Source organism: Tachyglossus aculeatus, chromosome 4 (genome assembly GCF_015852505.1).
Source record: "Tachyglossus aculeatus isolate mTacAcu1 chromosome 4, mTacAcu1.pri, whole genome shotgun sequence".
In the NCBI taxonomy this organism is placed as follows: domain Eukaryota; kingdom Metazoa; phylum Chordata; class Mammalia; order Monotremata; family Tachyglossidae; genus Tachyglossus; species Tachyglossus aculeatus.
Genome location: NC_052069.1, coordinates 27,449,836 through 27,472,072, shown reverse-complemented (window position 1 = coordinate 27,472,072; position 22,237 = coordinate 27,449,836). Strand labels below are relative to the sequence as shown.

At 42.1% G+C, this 22,237-nt stretch overlaps 1 protein-coding gene across 3 annotated transcripts in view; it reads left to right on the top strand.

The window, feature by feature from the left end:
• SLC44A5 (solute carrier family 44 member 5) overlaps positions 1–22,237 on the top strand; it is a 408,205-nt gene that overhangs the window by 345,880 nt on the left and 40,088 nt on the right. For all 3 annotated transcript variants that reach the window (XM_038744549.1, XM_038744548.1, XM_038744547.1), the window contains exons 6-11: positions 1,567–1,695; positions 2,501–2,561; positions 6,643–6,766; positions 7,783–7,866; positions 13,774–13,886; positions 19,826–19,957. In XM_038744549.1, coding sequence (XP_038600477.1) covers positions 1,567–1,695; positions 2,501–2,561; positions 6,643–6,766; positions 7,783–7,866; positions 13,774–13,886; positions 19,826–19,957 — 643 coding nt within the window. The remainder of the gene's footprint in view (positions 1–1,566; positions 1,696–2,500; positions 2,562–6,642; positions 6,767–7,782; positions 7,867–13,773; positions 13,887–19,825; positions 19,958–22,237) is intronic.

Genomic DNA, 22,237 nt, shown 5'->3' with positions numbered 1-22,237 from the left:
GCAAAGCATGATTCTAAGTGCTGGGAAAGGATACACAGGTGAAAACTAGCATGGCATGGTGAAAAGAAACATACATAGTGGCGGAAGCCAGAAGGTCATGGGTTTTAATCCCAGCTCCACCACTTGCTGTGTGACCTTGGACAAGTCACTTTACTTCTCCATGCCTGTTACCTCATCTGTAAAATGGGGATTGAGACTGTGAGTCCCACATGGGACAGGGACTATGTCCATCCCGATTTGATTTTATCTACCCCAGTGCTCAGTACAGTGCCTGGCACACAGTAAGCAAGTAATCATTACCATAATAATAATAATTGTTATTATTATTATTAACAACTAGACAGGGCCCTCAGTGGGCTCACAATCTAAGAATATAGCCATGCACCAGCCCCAAGTCACAGGCCAGAAAGAAAGATGCTCCACAGGCAGCATCGTTTTGGGTTTATAATGGCTTAAGGTGTGAGTGTTTGGAAGCAAGGAGTGTGGGGAGGAAATAAAATCCAAAGCCCAGACCCAGGATTTTGTGGGAGAAAGGAGCAAGTCATGATAGCATGGATGAGACAACACATTCATTCATTCATTCAGTCATATTTATTGGGCACTTATGTGTGCAAAGCACTGTACTAAGTGCTTGGAAGAAAGAACACCTTCTTTCAAGCCATTTAACTTCTCTCTGCCTCATTAGCCTCATCTGTAAAATGAGGATCTTACAACCTGATTAACTTGTATCTGCCCCAGCACTTAGTACGGTGCTTGGTACATAGTAAGTGCTTAACTCCTATTTTTTTAAAGCTCTTTTCGCATTTTCTTACACAGAAAGTCAAGGCAGAGTTTTGATTTCAGAATGTTCAAATAGCTACGCCCAAATCCTCCAGTTCTCTTTCATATTATGTTTCTCTCAACTGAATGTGATTGTTCTTTGGATTAGTCTGGCTAAACAGCTTGGGACTGATAGCCCCTCAAACTTCATTCGGGAACAGTAATTGCATAAGTGACCTCTGTTCATGTCTGATTGACATTAGTGAAGGACTGTGTTAGAGATAGATTGCAAGTAATGCTCTTAATTTTGTTCATTTCTGATGATGATAAAAATCAAATTATGTTTTTCACATTGTTGTTGAAAATGGACTGGCACTGGTAACCAGAGAAGACATAAATGATCAATATTAGAGTATTTCATTGTTGTGTTTTGTTTTTTTTTGCCATTTTACCCATTCTAGAGATTCAAGGCCAGAGTCCCACTTGTTTGCATACAAGGGCAGACATTAATCCAAAACTCCAGCTTCATGTTCTGAACCTGAAGTTCACAAGACAGTGCACTGTGGAAAATTCAGCAATGCACTGTACCTGTTTTTGTGGGGCTGCTGCATTAGAAATCACTGGAATATTGTCTTCCATATGAAGATCCCAAGAATAATTTTGAAAGCCTGTGGGGAAAATGCAGCATCCATTCATGTTCATTTGAACAATCTGATATTTTAATCGAAATTGGGTTGGGGTTTTGCTTGCACAGGTTTCTGGTTTCCAGCTTAGTTCATGCCATCATGCTTTTCTTTTTTCTTACAGCTCTGTGTCTCCAAGTGCCCAGACAGGTTTGCAACCTACATAGACATGCAAGCTTCGTACAGATACAATAAAAGCTACTGGGAATACTACAGGCAGTTCTGCAAGCCTGGTTTTAATAAGCCTTGGAAGGTCTGTGCACATAAGCATGAAACTACAGAAGGGTTTAAGTTCTCATTTTCATTCCTAAGTGTAACATAAGTATTTCATCTTTGATTTTGTCAAGATTCGAGTCTCCAGAGTTGGACAAACTCCCTAGAGATTACTGAGGATGCCGTTGAATGGAAAACATTTCCAGTTTCTCATCATGTGGATTTGAGAGTTGTGACAGTCAGTTTTGCCTGTAAACTGGGGATGAGAGCCCAGAATGGCATCAACAGAGCCTCTTTCTTGGGAACGTGTTTGCATCTGCATTTTGAATGTCATTAGATCCATATATTTAATTCTTTTTGTCACTCTGATTACTTTCCTATGATACTATTTTGCTCCTCAACCCACATTATTTACTTGCATTTACAAAACCCCAAACTTCAGATTCCAGGTCAAACCTCAACTATTGGAAATAAGTATTGTTGTCTCTAGAGCCAACATTCGGTACTTGCATGAAAATTCTGGGATGTGTGGATCCAGAGAGGATGCGTGGATCTACAGTTGGATCCAATATTAAGCAGGTCTCCTGGGGCATTTTACAGTCAGGGTGCTCAGTTTTGATCTCCTCTGACTTTTCTGAATTGCAGCTAGGAATATTTTTCCTAGGTGATTCTCATGTATAACTGAAGAAACTACATAAGATAAGGGACCCATTTGGAAGCTTATTTCATTTCTACAAGGGAATAGATTTCTCTTTTTTTTGCTTCAAAATAATTTTACTCTCAGATCATTCAGAGGATTTCTTCTAGCCTGTGAAATACTAATGATCTCCCCCTTCCCTTTCCAGTCTGTTGCACAAGTTCTACGGGATGAAGATTGCCCATCGATGATCATTCCAAGCAGGCCTTGTGAGTCGTCATTATTCTAACTTAGTAGACCTTGGAAACTCAGCAAGGATTTCCTCAAATCCAAACTCTCCCAGTAGACCGTGCAAGGGTATCACTTATAGAGTTTGGGTGTGTTTTAAATAGCCTTTTAAAAACTTTGCTATATACGTGTTTTAAAAATATTGTTGAACTTGGGAAGATTTGGCCCAAGTTAATCTGTAGCCGAATGAAACCAAGAGAGGCTGCCCTTTAAAAGTTGCAAAGGATTAGTATAGGTCCCAAGAAAGACCTATGTTGCCTTATGTTAGAATCTCTCTTCTGTTGGCATCTCTGAAGTGTGAAGCCAAATCTCACTTTACCTAGTTTTCTTCATCACTCTGGACATGTCACCTGGGCCTCATGCATAAAACAAAGATGTGGGAATTCATTCACTCAGTCATAATTATTGAGCACTTACTGTGTGCAGAGCACTATACTATGCACTTGAGAGAGTACAGTACAACAATAAATAGACATATTCCCTGCCCACAGCGGGCTTACATAGCTCTCTTGTGGAAGCATTGATGGGAGGCTACATGGACATATCATCTGGCTTTCTGGAGGATTGATCGTCAGACACACTGAAACTATAGATTGCTGTGGACCATCTTAAATTGGCTGCTGGAGTGACCTTTACAAGGCCAAGTCCCTACATCTTCCCTCCTATTTTTGTGGCATTACCTTGTCTCCTCCTAATCATTCTTATTAGCAGCAACATGGCAGTTGTGCAGGCATATCCAGCTTTAATAATAATAATAATGATAATATTAATTGTGGTATTTGTTAAGTTCTATGTGCTGACAATTACTCTTCCCCCATTCAAAACCTTAATGAAGGCACATCTTCTCCAAGAGTCCTTCCCTGACTAAGCTCTCCTTTCCTCTTCTTCCCACTCCTTTCTGCATTGCCCTGACTTAATCCCTTTATTCACCACCCCTCTGCCCCACAGTACTTATGAGAAGCAGCATGGTTTAGTGGTTAGAGCAAGGGCCTAGGAGTTAGGAAGACCTGGGCTCTACTCCCAGATCTGCCACATGTCTGCTCTGTGACTTTGGGCAAGTCACCAAACTTCTCTGTGCCTCAGTTACCTCACCTGTAAAGTGGGGATAAGAGCGTGAGCCCCATGTAGGACAAAGACTGTGCAGAACCTGATTAACTTGTATCTATCGCAGCACTTAGAACAGCTCTTCACATAGTAAGCACTTAACAAGTACCATAATTACTATAATTATTATTACCAGCATGTACATATCTACCTCTCTAGACTTTAAGCTTATTGTGGGCAGGGAATGCCTCTGTTTATTGTTATAATGTGCTCTCCCAAGCAGTTAGTACAGTGCTCTGCAGTAGGTGCTCAATAAATATGATTGACTGATTTATGTGCCAAGCACTGTTCTAAGCACTGGGGCAGAAACAAGACAGGTTGGACACAGTCCCTGGTCCACATTTACAGATGAGGGAACTTGAGCACAGAGACATGAAGTGACTTTTCAAAGGTCACACAGCAGGTGTGGCTGAGGCAGGATTAGAACTCAAGACCTTCTGACTCCCAGACCTGTGCTCTATTCACTAAGCCACACAGCTTCCTGTGTTGCTTAATTTGTAGTGTCAGATACACTCAATGTGGCAAATTGCTCAAATACAGTCTCTAGGCCCAAATCTAATATCCTACCCCCTTTTAGGCCCACTTGTCTCTTGCTCTGCTCTCAGTACCTCTAGAATAATAATAATAGTAATGATGATGGTATATGTTAAGCACTTAATATGTGCAAAGCACTGTTCTAAGCACTGGGAAGGTTACAAGGTATTCAGGTTGTCCCATGGGGGCCTCACAGTTTCCATCCCCATTTTACAGATGAGGTAATTGAGACACAGAGAAGTCAAGTGACTTGCCCAAAGTCACACAGCTGACAGTTGGCGGAGCGGGGATTTGAACCCATGACCTCCGACTCCAAAGCCCAGGCTCTTTCCACTGAGCCACGCTGCTTCTCATCCCCACCATCTTCCTTCCACTGGGGCATAGAGTGGAACAAGGAAATAGTCAGGGGTGCAGCACATTGTGAGGTGCTTATGCAGTCTTTGTCCATGTTCATCAGCTACCAGAAGACAGAACCAGGGCTGCAGGGCTCTTTCCTCTATCCCTCCTATAAGCCTATAAAATACATGCCAATTAGGCTGTGGACTTTGGAAAAATGCATGATTTTTCTGTCTTTGCTATTAACTTTGAATGAGTTTCACTAGAATGTATATGCTTGCAAGTGAAGTTGCATTTGACTTTAGACAGATATTTGTGTTCTTGAGAAGCAGTGTGGTTCAGTGGAAAGAGCCCGGGCTTTGGAGTCAGAGGTCATGGCTTCAAATCCCGGCTCCTCCAACTGTCAGCTGTGTGACTTTGGGCAAGTCACTTAACTTCTCTGTGCCTCAGTTACCTCATCCGTAAAATGGGGATTAAAACTGTGGGCCTCTCGTGGGACAACCTGATCAGCTTGTAACCTCCCCAGCGCTTAGAACAGTGCTTTGCACGTAGTAAATGCTTAACAAATACTATTATTATTATTATTATTATTATGAGAGTCCATTGGGGCTGTCCAATCCACTAACACAAGAATCAGTTCCTTCTCATGTTTTCTCAATCCTGGAATCTCAGAACGCAGGCTCACCTGCCATTCCTGATGGAATCTCCCATCATAGTAATAATAATAATTGTGGTATTGGTTAAGTGCTTACTAAGTGCCAGGCATTGTGCTAAGCACTGGGGTGGATACAAGCAAATCGTGTTGGATATAGCCCCTATTAATCCCCAATTTACAGATGAGGTACCTAAGGCACAGAGAAGTTAAGTGGTTGGCCCAGGTCACACAGCAGGTAAATGGCAGAGCCGGTATTATAACCCCGGTCCTTCTTACTCCCAGGCCATGGTCGATCAGCGTGGCTCAATGAAAAGAGCACGGGCTTTGGAGTCAGAGGTCATGGGTTCAAATCCCGACTCCGCCAACTGTCAGCTGTGTGACTTTGGGCAAGTCACTCAACTTCGTACCTCAGTTACCTCATCTGTAAAATGGGGATTAAGACTGTGAGCCCCCCATGGGACAACCTCATCACCTTGTAACCTCCCCAGCGCTTAGAACAGTGCTTTGCACATAGCAAGTGCTCAATAAATGCCATTATTATTATTATTATACTGCTGCTTCATCATCATCAGTTCACACGTGCACACATCTCATTTACGTGGTAGGATTTACAAATAATGGCCATTTAGAAGAGACCAAGAAAATGAACCCATTTAGATTTTTTTTGTGTAAATGTTGAGGTTAGTATTTTTTTAAAAAAACAAGATAATTCAGTGAGAAAGAGCAAACTTGTGATGGCCTTAAAATTATAATTGGTTAGAACCTTTTGGGCTCTGATTGTACCTTCTTATAATCGTTTGAGCGTGAAAATTTTGAGCCTTTCAGCATTTTCACATCTGAGCTCAGGAAGCCCATAACAGTGAAAGTAAATCCAAAGAAATAGTTGTGAAAGTTACCTTTCAAAAAGAATGTTCCTGTTCTATCATGAGCCACCATTTTTAATTGGTTCATATTTCTTCACTTTCATCAATTTTCAAAGCTTTAGGAGCCAGGATCTGAGATTTTTATTTTTATAGGAGAGCTGATCCAAAGCACAGCTGCAGCTAAACTATAGGCTTAAAAAAAATCATTTTACAATTGATGGTGTACCTTCTAGCAGTTTTTACAAAGATACAATACTAGGAGTTTAGTTTTCACCATTCACCGTGTTTCGAGAGAACAGCCATTAACTTACCAAACAGATTCAGGGTGTGATTCTATTTATCTTTCTTTCCAATGGCATTGTGCACAGAAAGACTTCCAGTCTCCAAGGAATAAGCAGTTTGCTATTTTTCTGAAGCTACTTACAAATTCCTTGATGAAATTTGGATAATCAAAGCTTTCCAAGTTCAAAAAGTTTTTAAAAAAATGAAATCTCTCTAAGGTGATTATATGATTTATGTTGGTAAAGGACATTTTTTCAGCTTACCTTCATTTTTGTTTATTGTTCACAGTTCTAAAGAGATGTTTCCCTGACTTCTCAACAAAAAATGGTGTTTTAACAGTAGCAAATCGGACAACATTCAAAGATGGAAAGGGAAAAACAAGGAATGTCACAGATCTCAGGGAAGCCGCCAAGTACGTTTTATTGACTTATTCATTGTTTTGATACTTGTCAAAACTGTGGCTATAAACTGCAGTGTATTTCACTGGAAATACCTCAGATTTCTCAGGAACTTTTAAGCTCTTCTAAATGGGGAAATGACTATTTACTCAGGACAAAGAGGGAAACTAGAATATTCTGGAATGAACTGATAGCAATGATGAACCCCAAAGACCTATATTACTACCTGTCCATATGTCCCAAAGGGTAGCAATGGCTTGAGGACTGTCCAAACTGAATATGTTGTTAGATTGTATTGAGTTTAAAAACCACTTGCATGTATATTTTATATTTCTCACTAGTTTCTAAAGTCTGATTAGAAAAGAGCAAAACCTACAGTATGTCAAAGACGCTCGGGGAAAATAATGGCCTAACCGTTTTCCAGAGACGCAAGTAGAAGGCCCAGAAATGTGGACTGTAAAGTTTGTTAATGAACTTAAAGCGTCATAAAGCACACCCAAGAAAGAAAAATAAGCCATTCCATTCAAAATAAGCCACTCCATTCTCTTCCAAAGATAGAGATTTGAGTTAAATCAGGAAAATGGAAATTGAAGAGCAAATCCCCCTTTCATTCCTTTCATCATCCTGTCCCAATGCAGTATCATCAGAGGATTACCCCCGTGGCTATTAAAAATGTACTGCATTGGGATGAGTTTTAAATGTTGTTTACTCTTCAATCCTTGGGTTTAGTAGAGTTAAAAGAAGATCGTATCATCATAAGAATTCATTTCCTATGGTGCAGTTTCCATAAATTTTAAGGCACGCTAACCTGTTAGAGTGGCACTGACTTGACATCCCTTGAAGTGCTGCTCTTCTATGAAGCCTCCCAGGGTTTGCAGAGTTGCTGTGAAGACGACATTTCGTAGAACCTATTGCTAGAAAAATAAACAGTGCAAATTGATGGTTCTTGAAAAAAGCTTTTAACTTCAGCTTATGAATTTATTTTACTGGGATACAGAGAACTAATCATTTCTTCCTCCTTTGTGTGAAGTGGTATCAATAATGTCCTTGATGCGAGGTCGGTTGGAATGAAAATTTTCGAAGATTATGCGAGTTCTTGGCATTGGATATTAATGTAAGTGATTAAGTCGTTTTCCTCCATTTCATTCTCTGGGTGGCACTGACTTTTCATTCCACTTCAGGCCTTTCTTCAAGATATTTTTAAAGTATTTCTCTAAATTTTTTTGTTCTCATCATAACATTTTAATATGCAGTTTGTGGATGTGATGTACCAAGCTAAAGTCATGTGGAGTGAAAGGTCTTAGCACTTAAAACTTTTCCTTTTTCTTTTAAAGGCCCATATTTTATTTTACAGGTGTGGGTAGCAGGTTCTGGGACTGGATCTTGGGTTGGTGGATTTCAGACATTAAAGCCTAATCATTCATTCATTCAATCATATTTATTGAGCACTTTGTGCAGAGCACTGGACAAAGCGCTTGGGAAGTACAAATTGGCAACATATAGAGACAGTCCCTACCCAACAACGGGCTCACAGTCTAGAAGTGGGAGACAGACAAAAAAAAATCCCCAAACAAGTAGACAGGTGTAAATACTAACAGAATAAATAGAATTATAGTTATAAACACACCATTAATAAAATAAAGTAATAAATATGTATAAATATACACAAGTGCTGTGGGGAGGGGAAGGGGAAAGGCAGAGGGAGGGAGTGGGGGTGATGGGGAGGAGGAGGAGAAGGAGAGGAAAAAGGGGGGGCTCAGTCTGGGAAGGCCTCATGGAGGAGGTGAGCTCTCAGTAGGGCTTTGAAGGCAGGAAGAAAGCTAGTTTGGTGGATGTGTGGAGGGAGGGCATTCCAGGCCAGAGGCAGGATGTGGGCCAGGGGTCGACGGCGGGAAAGGTGAGAACAAGGCACAGTGAGGAGGTTAGCAGCAGAGGAGCAAAGGGTGTGGGCTGGCCTGGAGAAAGACAGAAAGGAGATGAGATAGGAGTGGGTGAGGTGATGGAGAGCTTTGAAGCCGAGAGTGAGTAGGTTTTTCTTGATTTGAAGGTTGATAGGCAACCACTGGAGATTTTTGAGGAGGCGAGTGACATGTCCAAAGCTTTTCTGTACAAAGATAATCCGGGCAGAAGAGTGAAATATAGACTGAAGCTAGGAGACACAGGAGGATGGGAGATCAGAAAGGAGGCTGATGCAGTAATCCATTTGGGATAGGATGAGAGATTGAACCAGCAAGGTAGCGGTTTGGATGGAGACCCTGAGATCTGGGTTCTAATTCTGGATCTACCACTTTTTTGCTTTGGGATCTTGGGCAAGTCACTTCACTTCTCTCTGTCTCAGTGACCTCATCTTAAAATGGGGATTATGACTGTGATCCCCACATAGGAAAGGGATTGTGTCCAACCTGATTAACTTGTATCTACCCCAGCACTTAGTATAGTGCCTGGAACATGGCAAGTGCTTAACCAATACCACAAAAAAACCCCACTTTCTCACTCTGGTTCACATCTCTTGCCTGTGATTAATATGAGACAGATATTCTTTACTCATTGGGGGCCTCAATGTGTCACCCATCGTACAGGGACAGGTTCGTTCAGTAATCGGCTTGGCGAGAGAGAGGCTGGGGACGGAAAGCCTGAGTTTTATATAAAATTTATTCTGCGAGGCGAATTCAATTATTTAGTTGTTTAGGCACAATGGAATGAGCTTCTCTTTTGGGAGGAATGTAATCAATTAGCAATATTCGAGCTTCCCTAATGGGAGGAACACAATCGTACGTTAATCGTGCGTGGGTGAGTCGGCTAGCTCTCACCCATGTGCACTTCTCACTTGGGAAGAATCCACTTACTTTCCCACATGGGACGAATCCATTCCATTACCCGCGCACGTGGTGAGCGGCTAGCTCTCACCATGTGCTCTCCCTACAAGGGAGGAATCCACTCATGATCCCCATCCAGAGCGGAGCACCTGGGTCCCACCCACGAGACACTCACCCGTCCCACGGCCCTTGCCTCAGTGTGTTGGTTCTGATTGCAGAGCGGGCGTCTGGCCTTCTGGGCAGAGAAAGACACATGGGCCGCTGCTACTGCTGCTGCAGCGGCTGCTCCTCTGCTGTTGCGTGTCTCGGTGTTCTGTCCCCGAAGGTCAGAGGCGAGAGGTATTTATCACCTGTGCTCCTAGGCCATTCCAGCTTCTGGCCCAAGTTTATCCAATCTCTGCCCTTCCCTCTCCTCCATACCTAATATGATTGGCACGGGGGCAAGGGACACCTTCTGTATTCCCGGCTTGGGCTGTCAATCTAGTAGTTTCGGTTGTGGGGGTGGTATCCCACCCTCACTTCTGAGTTCCACTTGCTGGCTCAGGTGGTCACAAGATCGTATTTGACCTTGAGACGGCCGGTACCCCAGGGTCACCTTGGGACACAATGTTATCCCATTAGAATTGCCAGCAAAGCATTTTACATTATTAAATCCTTGTCCCCAAACAGCAAGGCCATGCTGAGAAGTGAACTCCCCCATATAATAAAGCAAATGGTGATTGATGCATCTTGTTGGAGACTTGAAAAGAGATTTGTGCAGGCTTTTTCAGAAGCAGGAGGTTAAAAGACTTCGACTTGGCAGTTTTGCTCAGTGAGTGTCCCCCAGTTTGGATTTGTATCCTAGACAGGTTAGGGGGAGAGAGACTTCAACTCTGCTATCTCTCTGTACTTGTGGTTGATAGGTGTGGCACCACCAGCTCAAAGAGGCTGTCTATAGTCAATCAATCAATTGTATTCAGTGAGCACTTTGTACAGAGTACTGAACTAAGAGCTTGGGGGAGTGCAGTATAACAGAGTTGGTAGACACGTTCCCTGCCCACAGTGAACTTGAAGTCTAGAGGGGAAAACAGACATTAATTATAAAAAAAGACATTACAGATATAATTACTCAACATGAGAATATCACAATGCAGATTGATTAAATCTCCAAATTCAGCTCTGTAGCATGATTTCTCAATAGAAGATGCTTACTTACAGGTATTGTTTGGTTTGTGGAGAAAAACCTGAGGTTCCAACCTGGTTTGGGGTTTTATGCTGCGAAGGACAGTGATGATTTTTATAGAGCTCTATAATCAAACCGTTGATGAACATGAAGGGCTTCATTATTGTGAGAAGGGAAGAAGAATTAGAATGTACTTTTAGCTTTTAATAGATCCAGTTAATGCCTTGTGTACCAGACTCTGAATGTTAGCATCTTTGGGTTGCTCCAGGACCCAAGTACCTGAGAGTTGTTGGGTTTTTTTAAATTTGTTAAACACTATGTGCCAAGCACTGTTCTGAGCCCTGGGGTAGATACAAGGTAATCCGGCTGGACACAGTTCCTGTCCTACATACACTTCCTTAATCCCCACTTTACAGATGAGGGAACTGAGGCACAGAGAAGTTAAGTGACTTGCCCAAAGTCACACAAACTCCCAGGGTTCACTTGGGTTAACAGTTCCCAGAGTTTACTTGGAGGAAACAGCAACATGAAGATCCTTTCTGTCCTATCCTGGTGCCCTACATTGCAGAGAGGAAGGACACTATCTCTATCAGTCAATCACATTTATTGAGCACTAACAGTGTGCAGAGCACCGTACTAAGCGCCTGAGAGAGTACAATATAACAGACACATTCCCTGCCCCCAATGAGCTTGTAGTCTAGAGATGAACTTTAGTCCTATTCCAGCTCTTTAGAGTTAGAAAGATATTCAGACAAGATATGTTAAATGCTCACCTTACATGTTGGTCGATAAGCTGGAAAGATGTGGTGAAAATTCAAATTGTGACCCCTCAGGCTGACCCCTCATGTCAAATTCTGACACTTCCCCCCCCCCCCAACAAAACACACACACATACCCCGGGCTTTTTTTGGCTCAGCAAAGATTTCTGGTGGCTGTAGCCCATCTTTCTGTGCTCTTCCCCTCTCAGCTCTTGACTTTTAGGGGAGATAGCTGGATAGTTACAGTGATTGTGAGAAAAAAATAGAGATTTAAAAAAAAATAATTGAGAGTAGAAATAAAATTATTTCCCAAAAAGGCCTTATGACTCTTCCAATCAATCAGTCAATCAGTAGTATTTATTGAATGCCCCAATCCCTGCCCTCAAGGAGTTTCTAATCTAGTGGGGAAGACAGACACTAAAATATAAGTTACATTAAAATAAACCAGAATATCCAAAGCTGTAAAGATATGGCCCTTTGTTGGGTAGGGACCATCTCTATGTGTTGCCAGCTTGTACTTCCCAAACGCTTAGTACAGTGCTCTGCACACAGTAAGCACTCAATAAATACAATTGAATGAATGAATATGGATTCTGGCAGACAACAGGACGATCTGGAGAAAATATATCCATAGAGTCGCTTTGAATCAGAAACAACTCGATGCCACTCGATGATAATAGAAATGTGCCTAACATACAGCTAATGTAAAAATGTGTAATAATGATAAAAATAATAATAAAAATGGTATTTATTAAACAGTATACTAAGCACTTGGGTAAATAAAGATAATAATATGGGATGCAATTCCTGTTCCACTCTGTGTTCACAGTTTAAGTGGTAGGGAGAACAGGTCTTTTACCCCCATTTCAAAGATGAGGAAACTGAGGCTCAAAAAAGTTAAGTAACTTGTCCAAATCACTCATCTGGCAAGTGACGAAGCTGGAACTGGAACCCTGATCTCCTGACGTCCAATAATGTGCTTTTTCTACTGGACCACAAAACCACTTATGTCCTCTTCTTTCATTAACTTGGATATGGTGGCCTATAGTGAAGAACTCTGCTTAAAACTTAAAACTTAAAAAAGTTCGGGGGGTTTTTTGTCTTCTTTTCCCTTGTGACATTAATTAGATCAAGCTGTCTGTGTTGCACTGACAGCCTTCTATTTTGAGCTCTGTATTCCCCTAATGCCAGGAATGTTAGTTCTGGAGTTTGGATGGGAGAGAGGCCTCTCTCTCAGTCTCTCACCCAGATTCTTCTGCATATACAAAAGAGCTCCCAGAGAGCTGTGTCTGGCTGCAGAGATGTGGGTAGGCATAGTTTCCTCTCGTGATGCAGGTTTCTGGGGCCTCAGGGAACTTCCAGAACTGCAGGAGGAGACGAGGACCGAAAGAACCACAAGAGACACACCAGCCTGGTTCCATCCCCTCCTGTGGGAAATTCCCAGTTAGAGAAGCCAAACACAGAACCATTTGTACACCCTGTGTGTGGAAGACAGGCCCCAGCTCTTGCCCTTCTTCCTGAATTCATGCCACCCACACTCAGGCACTCCATGCCAGCCTCCCCCCTTTAATAACAATTATCGTATCTGTCAAGTGCTTATTATGTGCCAAAAGCTGTTCTAAGCTCTGAGGTAGCTAACAAGGTAATCAGGTTGGACACCATCCTTATTCCACTTGGGGCTCACAGTTTTGATGCCCGTTTTACAGAGAAGCAGCATGGCTAGAGAAGCAGCGTGGCTCAGTGGAAAGAGCCCGGGCTTTGGAGTCAGAGGTCATGGGTTTGAATCCCGGCTCTGCCACATATCTGCTGTGTGACCTTGGACAAGTTAGTTAACTTCTCTGAGCCTCAGTTACCTCATCTGTAAAATAGAGATTAAGACTGTGAGCCCCACGTGGTACAACTTGATCACCTTGTATCCCCCCCAGTGCTCAGAACAGTGCTTTGCACATAGTAAGTGCTTAACAAATGCCATTATTATTATTATTATTATTATTATTATTATTATTATTATTATTATTACAGATGAGGTAACTGAGGCATAGAGAAGTGAAGTGACTTGCCCAAGGTCACACAGAAGACAAGTGGCGGGGGTGAGATTAGAACCCATGTCCTTTGACTCCCAAGCCTGTGCTCTTGCCACCGTACCACGCTGTTTCCCTGAGGAATTTGAGGGACTCGTGGGAATTGAGTTATTCATGCATTAAAAGAGGCCAGGAGTTGGTCTGTGTAGATGTTTTCTCTGCTTTCTCCTAAACATTGTTGACTTGTATATGTGTATTTTCCAGAGGCCTGTTTATTGCCATGATTGTTAGTTTGCTGTTCCTCGTCCTCTTGAGGTTCACGGCTGGTGTGCTTTTCTGGATCTTCATCTTTGGTGTGATTGGAATCATAGGATATGGTAGGTTTCTGTCCTGAAAGGAAAATAATGATCTGAATTATTTTTTCTCCTTTGCTGGATTTGTCTGCTAGAATACACTTATTAGGGGATAAGGTTTAATAGCTACTGATTAAATTCTTCTTCACAAATATTTTGTCATTAAAATCATTCACTCTAAACAGAACTCCTTATCTTCCCACCCAAACCCTGTCCTCCCCCTGACTTTCCCATCACTGTAGATGACACCACCATCCTTCCTGTCTCACAAGCCCATAACCTTAGCATTACCTTCGACTCCTCCCTCTCATTCAACCCACATATTCAACCCGTCACTAAATTCTGTCAGTTCCACCTTCACAACATCGCTGCAGTTTGCCCCTTCCTCTCCATCCAAATTGCTACCATGTTAGTACAATCACTCATCCTATCCCACCTGGATTAGTGCAGAAGTCCTCCTGCTGACCTCTTAGCCTCCTGCCTCTCTGTACTCCAGTTCATTCTTCACTCTGTTGTCTAGATCATTTTTCTACAAAAACATTCAGGACACGTCACCCCACTCCTCAAAAAACTCTAGTGCTTGCCCGTTCACCTCCGCATCAAGTAGAAACACCTCACCACTGCCTTAAAGCAGTCCATCAGCTTTCTCTCCTACTAAACTTCTCTCCCACACACTTCACTCCTCTAATGCTAAACTTCTAGCTGTGCCTCAGTCTCACCTATCTCACCACTGACTCCTCGCCCACGTCCTGCCTCTGGCCTACTTTCTCAAATCCAGAAGACAATTACTCTCCCCCGCTTCAAAGCCTTAGTAAAGGCAAAGCTTCTCCAGAAGTCCTTCCCTATCTAAGCTCCCTTTTTCCTCTTCTCCTACTTCCTTCTGCATCACGCTGACTTGCGCCCTTAGTTCTTTCTCCCTTCCAACCCCACAGCACTTGTGTGCATGTCTTTAATTTACATTAATGTCTGTCTCCCCCCCTCTAGACTGTAAGCTTGTTGTGGGCAGGGAATGTGTTTCTTATTGTACATACTCTCCCAAATGCTTGGTTCAGTGCTCTGCACAGAATAAGATTGAATGCATGAATGAATGAATATAAATAACGATAATAATGATGGCATTTATTAAGCACTTACTCCGTGCAAAGCACTGTTCTAACTGCTGGGGAGGTTACAAGGTGATCAGGTTGTCCCATGGGGGACTCACAGTCTTCATCCCCATTTTACTGATGAGGTAACTGAGGCCCAGAGAAGTGAAGTGACTTGCCCAAAGTCCCACAGCTGACAAGTGGTGGAGCTGGGATTTGAACCCATGACCTCCGAATCCAAAGCCCGGGCTCTTTCCACTGAGCCACGCTGCTTCTCTATAAAGTATCAGATCATTTGGTCCATAGGAATCAACATATTCCCTCTTAGTGGGGATTTAGAAGAACATCACTCCAACTTTCACATTTCCACACTTGGCAATGAGAGCTAATATTCAGATGTACAAGGGCTTTGAACAAGTATAGGATGGCAGTGTGGATTAGTGGAAAGAAAGTGGGACTGGGAGCCTAGAGACCTGAGTTCTAGTCCCAGCTCTGCTACTGGCCAATTGTGTGACCTTGGACAAGTCACTTAACTGCTCAGTGTCTCAGTTTCCTCATCTTTAAAGCAGGCATAAAATACCGACTCTGACTCTCCGTACCTCTTAGTTGCGAGCCCCAAGGTGAAACAGTCCCCTTCCCAATCTTATTATTCTGTATCTACTCTAGTACTTGCCACAATACTTGGCATTTGGTAAGCACATAATAAACACCAACCAACTGCAGTTGTTGAGTGCCTATTGTATGCAGAGCACTGCATACTAAGGGCTACATAATCCCATTATTACTGTGGTACAGTGAAATGTTGGCAAACAGGAGTGCCTGTCATTTAGATTTAATCTCTAAGAGGACACTTTTTTTAAGAAGAAGCAACCTGGTTGACTTAGAATGATAATAATACTGATAATTAATAATTATGGTATTTGTTAAGCTCTTACTATGTGCCAGGCACTGTACTAAGTGCTGGGGTAGATACAAGCAAATCGTGTTGGACGCAGTCCCTGTCCAACATGGGGCTCACAGTCTCAATCCCCATTTTACAGATGAGGTAAGTGAAGCACAAAGAAGTGAAGTGACTTGCCCAAGGTTATGCAGCAGACAGAACAGGGATTAGAACCCAGGTCCTTCTGGGATACTGGGGTCCAAGTAAAACAATATTCTAATCTAAACTGTGGGACCCACCAAGTTTAATCACCAAGTGGGAATTTCCATGCAATTGTTTCATGGTGACAAAGCAAGCCCCAAATAGGGGGAATTACCAGCTTCAAAGTGGTCAGTGCTCCAGCGATAATAATTTGTTGTGTTGTACCTTCCCAAGTGCTTAGTACAGTGCTCTGCACACAGTAAGAACTCAATAAATACTATTGATTGATTGATTGAATAGACTGTGAGCCCGTTGTTGGGTAGGGACCGTCTCTATATGTTGCCCAAGCACTTAGTACAGTGATCTGCACGCAGTAAGTGCTCAATAAATATGATTAAATGAGTGAATAGCTGATATGCCCAGAATGGGCACCCCGTATCTTTGGTAATAATAATAATAATGGCATTTATTAAGTGCTTACTATGTGCAAAGCACTGTTCTAAGCGCTGGACTATACCAGTGCCTCTCATGTCTCAGATATGGAGTCTCTGCCCCCTCACTGTTTCTCACATTCTCACAAAGAGATGATCTGCTTACGTGGTATCTATTACCAGCCCCATGCGAATAATTCTCAGATCTTCACCAACAGTCCTGACCTCCCACATAATAATTACAATAATTATAGCATTTGTTAAGCACTTACTATGTGCCAGACACTGTACTAAGCACTGGGGTGAATACAAGCAAATCAGGTTGGACACAGTTCCTGCCCCGCATAGGGTTTACAGTCTTAATCCCCATTTTACAGATTGGGTAACTGAGGCACAGAGAAGTGAAGTGACTTGTCCAAACCCACACAGTAGACAAGAGGTGGAGCCAGAATTAGAACCCATGACCACAATCCTCCTGCCCTCTATCCTTTAGATCATAAACTCATAGGCTGGGAGCATGTCTACCAACTTTATTATAGCTTACTCTCCCAAGTGTGTAGTACAGTGGTCTGCTCACAGAAAGCTGTGAGAAGTAGTGTTGCTTAGTGGATAGAGCACAGGCCTGGTAGTGAGAAAGATTTGGGCTCTAATCCTGGCTCTAGCACTTGTCTCCTCTTTGACCTTGGAAAAGTCACTTCACTTCTCTGTGCCTCAATTACCTCATCTGCAAACTGGGAATGAAAGACTCAGCCCCATGTGGGACATGAACTGTGTCCAACCTGATTATCTTATATCTACCCCAGTGCTTAGTCTATAATTCTATTTATTTATATTGATGCTATCGATGCCTGTCTACTTGTTTTGTTTTGTTGTCTGTCTCCCCACTTCTAGACTGTGAACCTGTTTTGGGGTGGGGATTGTCTCTATTTGTTGTCAAATTTTATGTGTAATGGCATTTTTTCAGCACTTACTATGTGCAGAGCACTACTTTCCAAGTGCTTAGCACAGTGCTCTGCACGCAGTAAGCACTCAATAAATACGATTGAATGAATGAATGAATAGTACAGTGTCTAGCTTAACAAGAAGGGAGGAAGGTTAGTTGAGACCTAGCCATTTTAATGTCATTCATTCATTCATTCAATCGTATTTATTGAGCACTTACTGTGTGCAGAGCAGTGTACTAAGTGCTTGGGAAATACAAGTTGGCGACATATAGAGACGGTCTCTACCCAACAGAGGTCTCACAGTCTAGAAGGGGGAGACAGACAACAAAACAAAACATGTGGACAGGTGTCAAGTCGTCAGAATAAATAGAATTAAAGCTAAATGCACATCATTAACAAAATAAATAGAATAGTAAATCTGTCCTGTTCCCACCTCAAGCTTAGCATGTTTATAATTGAACTCCTCATCTTCCTTCCTCAGTCCTCCCCACTCCTGGACGTTCTCAGCAATAGCCATCATCCTTCCCACCCCTCCATGCTCATAAATTGGAATCATCTTTGTTTTCTTTCTCTTCCTTGCCTCTCACTTCTATTCCATCTCGTCAGCCTACTGATTCTCCTGCAACAGTCCCAGGGTAATTCAGATTTGACCTGAGTTTCCTGACTCTTGTCAAGTTTAATCCCTATCATAAACCGGTGTTCCTTTCCAGATGGAAATGTCTGTTAGACACCCTTGTTAAATCTCTATAGCGTTGAGCACTCCTGTTAATGGACACGGCCCATGTGTAGAACAGATATGGCCCCATGATCTTGTATTTCCTCTCTCACTCATTCAGACCAGACCAGATATGCAGTTAATGTGGAATGGAGTGAATAATCCAGTGCAATCGAATATACTTCCTTCATGGAAACTGACTTTTGGTTGAAAAGAAGATGCAAATATTTCCACTCAAGTCGAGCCATGTGTTCTAATCCCGCTTTGTTACTTGCTTGCTGTGTGGCCTTGGGGAAGTCACTTAACTTCTTTATGCCTCAGTGTTTTACCTTTAAACTGTGTATTTTCTTTTTTGTTAAGTGCTTACTGATCTGATTACTGAAAATCAGATCAGACAGACTTCCTGTCCCACATGGGGCTCTCACCCTAAAGGGGAGGAAGAACATGTACTTAATCCTGGAAGCAGCATGTACGGGAAGGAGCATGGTGTAGTAGATACAGCAGGAGCCTAGGAGTCAGAAGGTTGTGGGTTCTAATCCCAGTTCCACCACCTGTCTGCTGTGTGACCTCGGGCAAGTCACTTCATTTCTCTGTGCCTCAGTTTCCTCACTTGTAAAATGGGGATTAAGACTGTGAGCCCCATGTGGGACAGGGATTGTGTCCAACCTGATTTGCTCGCATCCACCCCAGTGGTTAATACAGCGCCTGGTACACAGTATTCATTCATTCATTCATTCATTCATATTTATTGAGTGCTTACTGTGTGCAGAACACTGTACTAAGCGCTTGGGAAGTACAAGTTGGCAACACATAGAGACGGTCCCTACCCAACAGTGGGCTCACAGTCTAGAAGGGGGAGACAGAGAACAAAGCATATTAACAAAATAAAATAAATAGAATAAATATGTACAAGTAAAATAAATAGGGTAATAAATAGGTACAAACATATATACATATATACAGGTGCTGTGGGGAAGGGAAGGAGGTAAAGTGGAGGGATGGAGGGGGGAGGAGGGGGAGAGGAAGGAGGTGCCTCAGTGTGGGAAGGCCTCCTGGAGGAGGTGAGCTCTCAGTAGGGCCTTGAAGGGAGGAAGAGAGCTAGATTGGTGGATGTGAGGAGGGAGGGCATTCCAGGCCAGGGGGAGGATGTGGGCCAGGGGTCGACGGCAGGACAGGTGAGAATGAGGTACGGTGAGGAGATTAGCGGCAGAGGAGCAGAGGGTGCGGGGTGGGCTGGAGAAGGAGAGAAGGGAGGTGAGGTAGGAGGGGGCGAGGGGATGGACAGTCTTGAAGCTGAGGGTGAGGAATTTCTGCCTGATGTGTAACGAATGAATGAATGAATGGTAAATAATAAGCACTTCACAAATATCACAGTTATTATTAGGAGTTGCCCTTTCTGAGGTCCATCTCAATTTGTGATTCTGTGATTCTGTATTGAAAAAATTACATTGGACAAATAGAACATTTGCTGCAGTGCTAGTGAGGTTGGAAGAGATTGAGTCTCCAAAACAGTTTCATTGAAAATACAGTAAAGCAGAATCTTAGGCCCACATTAAAAAAATTGGGAGCAAAAATAAAACATATTTTCAAAGGGACATTTGTCTGAAGAGATGTAGTGATCTCCTGTTTAATAGAGCTATTTAATGAGGATACAGTTGCTGATTATATTGTTTTTGACACTGCGTTTTTTTCTTTTTTTAAATAAAGGAATCTGGCATTGTTACTGGGAGTACAGCCACCTTTGGGGAAAACCTGGATCTGACCTCACAATCTATGACATTGGATTTCAAACCGATTTCAGAGTTTACCTTCAACTGAGGCAAACATGGCTAGGATTTAGTAAGTGACTTTAAAATCTGCCTTTGTTAAGAACATAGGAATGAAAAACCATCTTTTTTTGCAGGAAAGATAGATTTGTGTATTCTGACAAGTACTTTTGTCTGTTAAAGCTATTAAATACAAATAAATCTGCAATTACAGTTAGTACAATAAATGGAAAAGTCATTGAAGGGAACTCGATGTTTAATGGAATAAAATGCGGTATTTGCGATGATTTCAAGCTGTTTGCGCACAACTTCAAAATGGTTTGAATGTGAAAGTTTTATAGCAATTAATCTATGTATGTGCAAGGATTTTTAATGAGTTAGAGGTTAGAATTTTCTCACTTGCTTGAAACAAAAACTAAGAAATCACAAGCAGTTTATTTTTTCATGGTGGACACCCCTAGTTATACACTGAAGTCCAGATGACCTCAGTTGTACCTATTTACATATTAAAATGCTTAGTAAAGGACAGAAATGCTGGATTTTTTTCACAAATAATATAAAGCCTTAAATACCTAGAGTATTCCTTCTTAAACTATGTCTGCCATCTAACATTTTTCATCCTTTTTGAAAGGGCTCATTACACAGAGATGCAGTATTTTTCACTTACTTACACCAAATCACACTTCCTCCATTTAGTAGGCTGGAAAAATTTTGAAGATTCCAAGTCACTGGGCAGAGCTACAGGGATGAGAATTCTGGGAATTAGTGACAATCCTCATGATATCACTGGAGGGTATCGATAAATTATATGTAATAAAGTATTTATATTAATGTCTGTCTACCTCTCTAGATGTAAACTCACTGTGGACAGGGAATCTGTCTACCAAGTCTGTTCAGAAGCAGCGTGGCTCAGTGGAAAGAGCCCGGGCTTTGGAGTCAGAGGTCATGGGTTCAAATCTTGGCTCCGCTAACTGTCAGCTGTGTGACTTTGGGCGAGTCACTTAACTTCTCTGGGCCTCAGTTACCTCATCTGTAAAATGGGGATTAAAACTGTGAGCCCCCTGTGGGACAACTTGATCACCTTGTAACCTCCCCAGCGCTTAGAACAGTGCCTTTTTGCACATAATAAGCACTTAACAAATGCTATCATTATAATTATTATTTTTATTACTCTCCAATCACTTAGTAGAGTGCTGTGTATACCATAAGCTCTCAATAAATACCACTGATGATGATGATGATGATGGTATGGTTAGGGGCTGGCCAGAGGTGCATTCCTTCTAATTAACTTAGCCCATTTGTAAAAGAGATTTGGCCACATAGTCTTGTATTTGCTCTCTCACCCATTTCATTTCAGACCAGCTAGGCAGTTAATATGAAATGGAGCTAATAGCCCAGTGTGATTAAATACACTTCCTTCATGGAAACCCAGCCTGTGGTTGATAAGAAGGTGCAAATATTGCTGCAAAGCTCAATGCTGTCTCCATCTTCTTCCTCCTCTTCCTTCTTATCCTTTTCCTCCTGGAAAAGAGCAGAAAGTGCACTTACATGCCACCAAATTTCCAGATTTCCCCTAGTGAGGTCCAATCCTTTATGAAAGGATTCCTTTGATCAGGAATGACAACAACCTCCTTAACTTCATATTATTTAGCATTACGTCAATTCTCTATGCAGTTCTACTTCAAAAATAACAACCTAAAATATTTAAAGTGGCAGGCTGTGAGTAAAAGTCAAGGAGCAATGGACAAAATGCAGAAAGCCAGATTAGTATATCCTTGCACAAATCTAGGAGGCGTGACCTCCACTGAGGGGTAAATGCTGAATTGAAAGCAACAACCATTTGCATTCAGCTGACCAAATTTACCATTTGTAAGATTTTCAATCGACTGACAGTGACTGGGATGAAGATTATTTGTGCATGGTAAATGCTGCATTTTGAATTTTGTTTACTGTAGAATTTGGTAAGAAAGCAGCCAGAGTGTCCTTACCCATGAAAATATTGTCAAAAAATCTCTGGAGCCCATAGCCATGTCATTGAGCATAATGGAATTCCATTTCATTGATGAATCTAACAACCATGGAATATAATACCAGACCTTGAGGATACACTTCAGGAGCAAAACCTCAAATTTTCATTAAAGAACTTCCCCATAATTCCCACTTTTCTCAGTTTCTCCTCTTATAGGCTCTGCTGGGTTCATTTCACTTATTGAAAAGTGAACCTTTGTAACACCAAGAAAACATAAACTTACCCACGGGACTGGGATAGAATGTGTAGAGAAAATTTTCATAGGAGTTGCAGGAGTGGAAACTGGTTTATTTTAGAGAGGAATGGCATAATAAGTGATTCGAA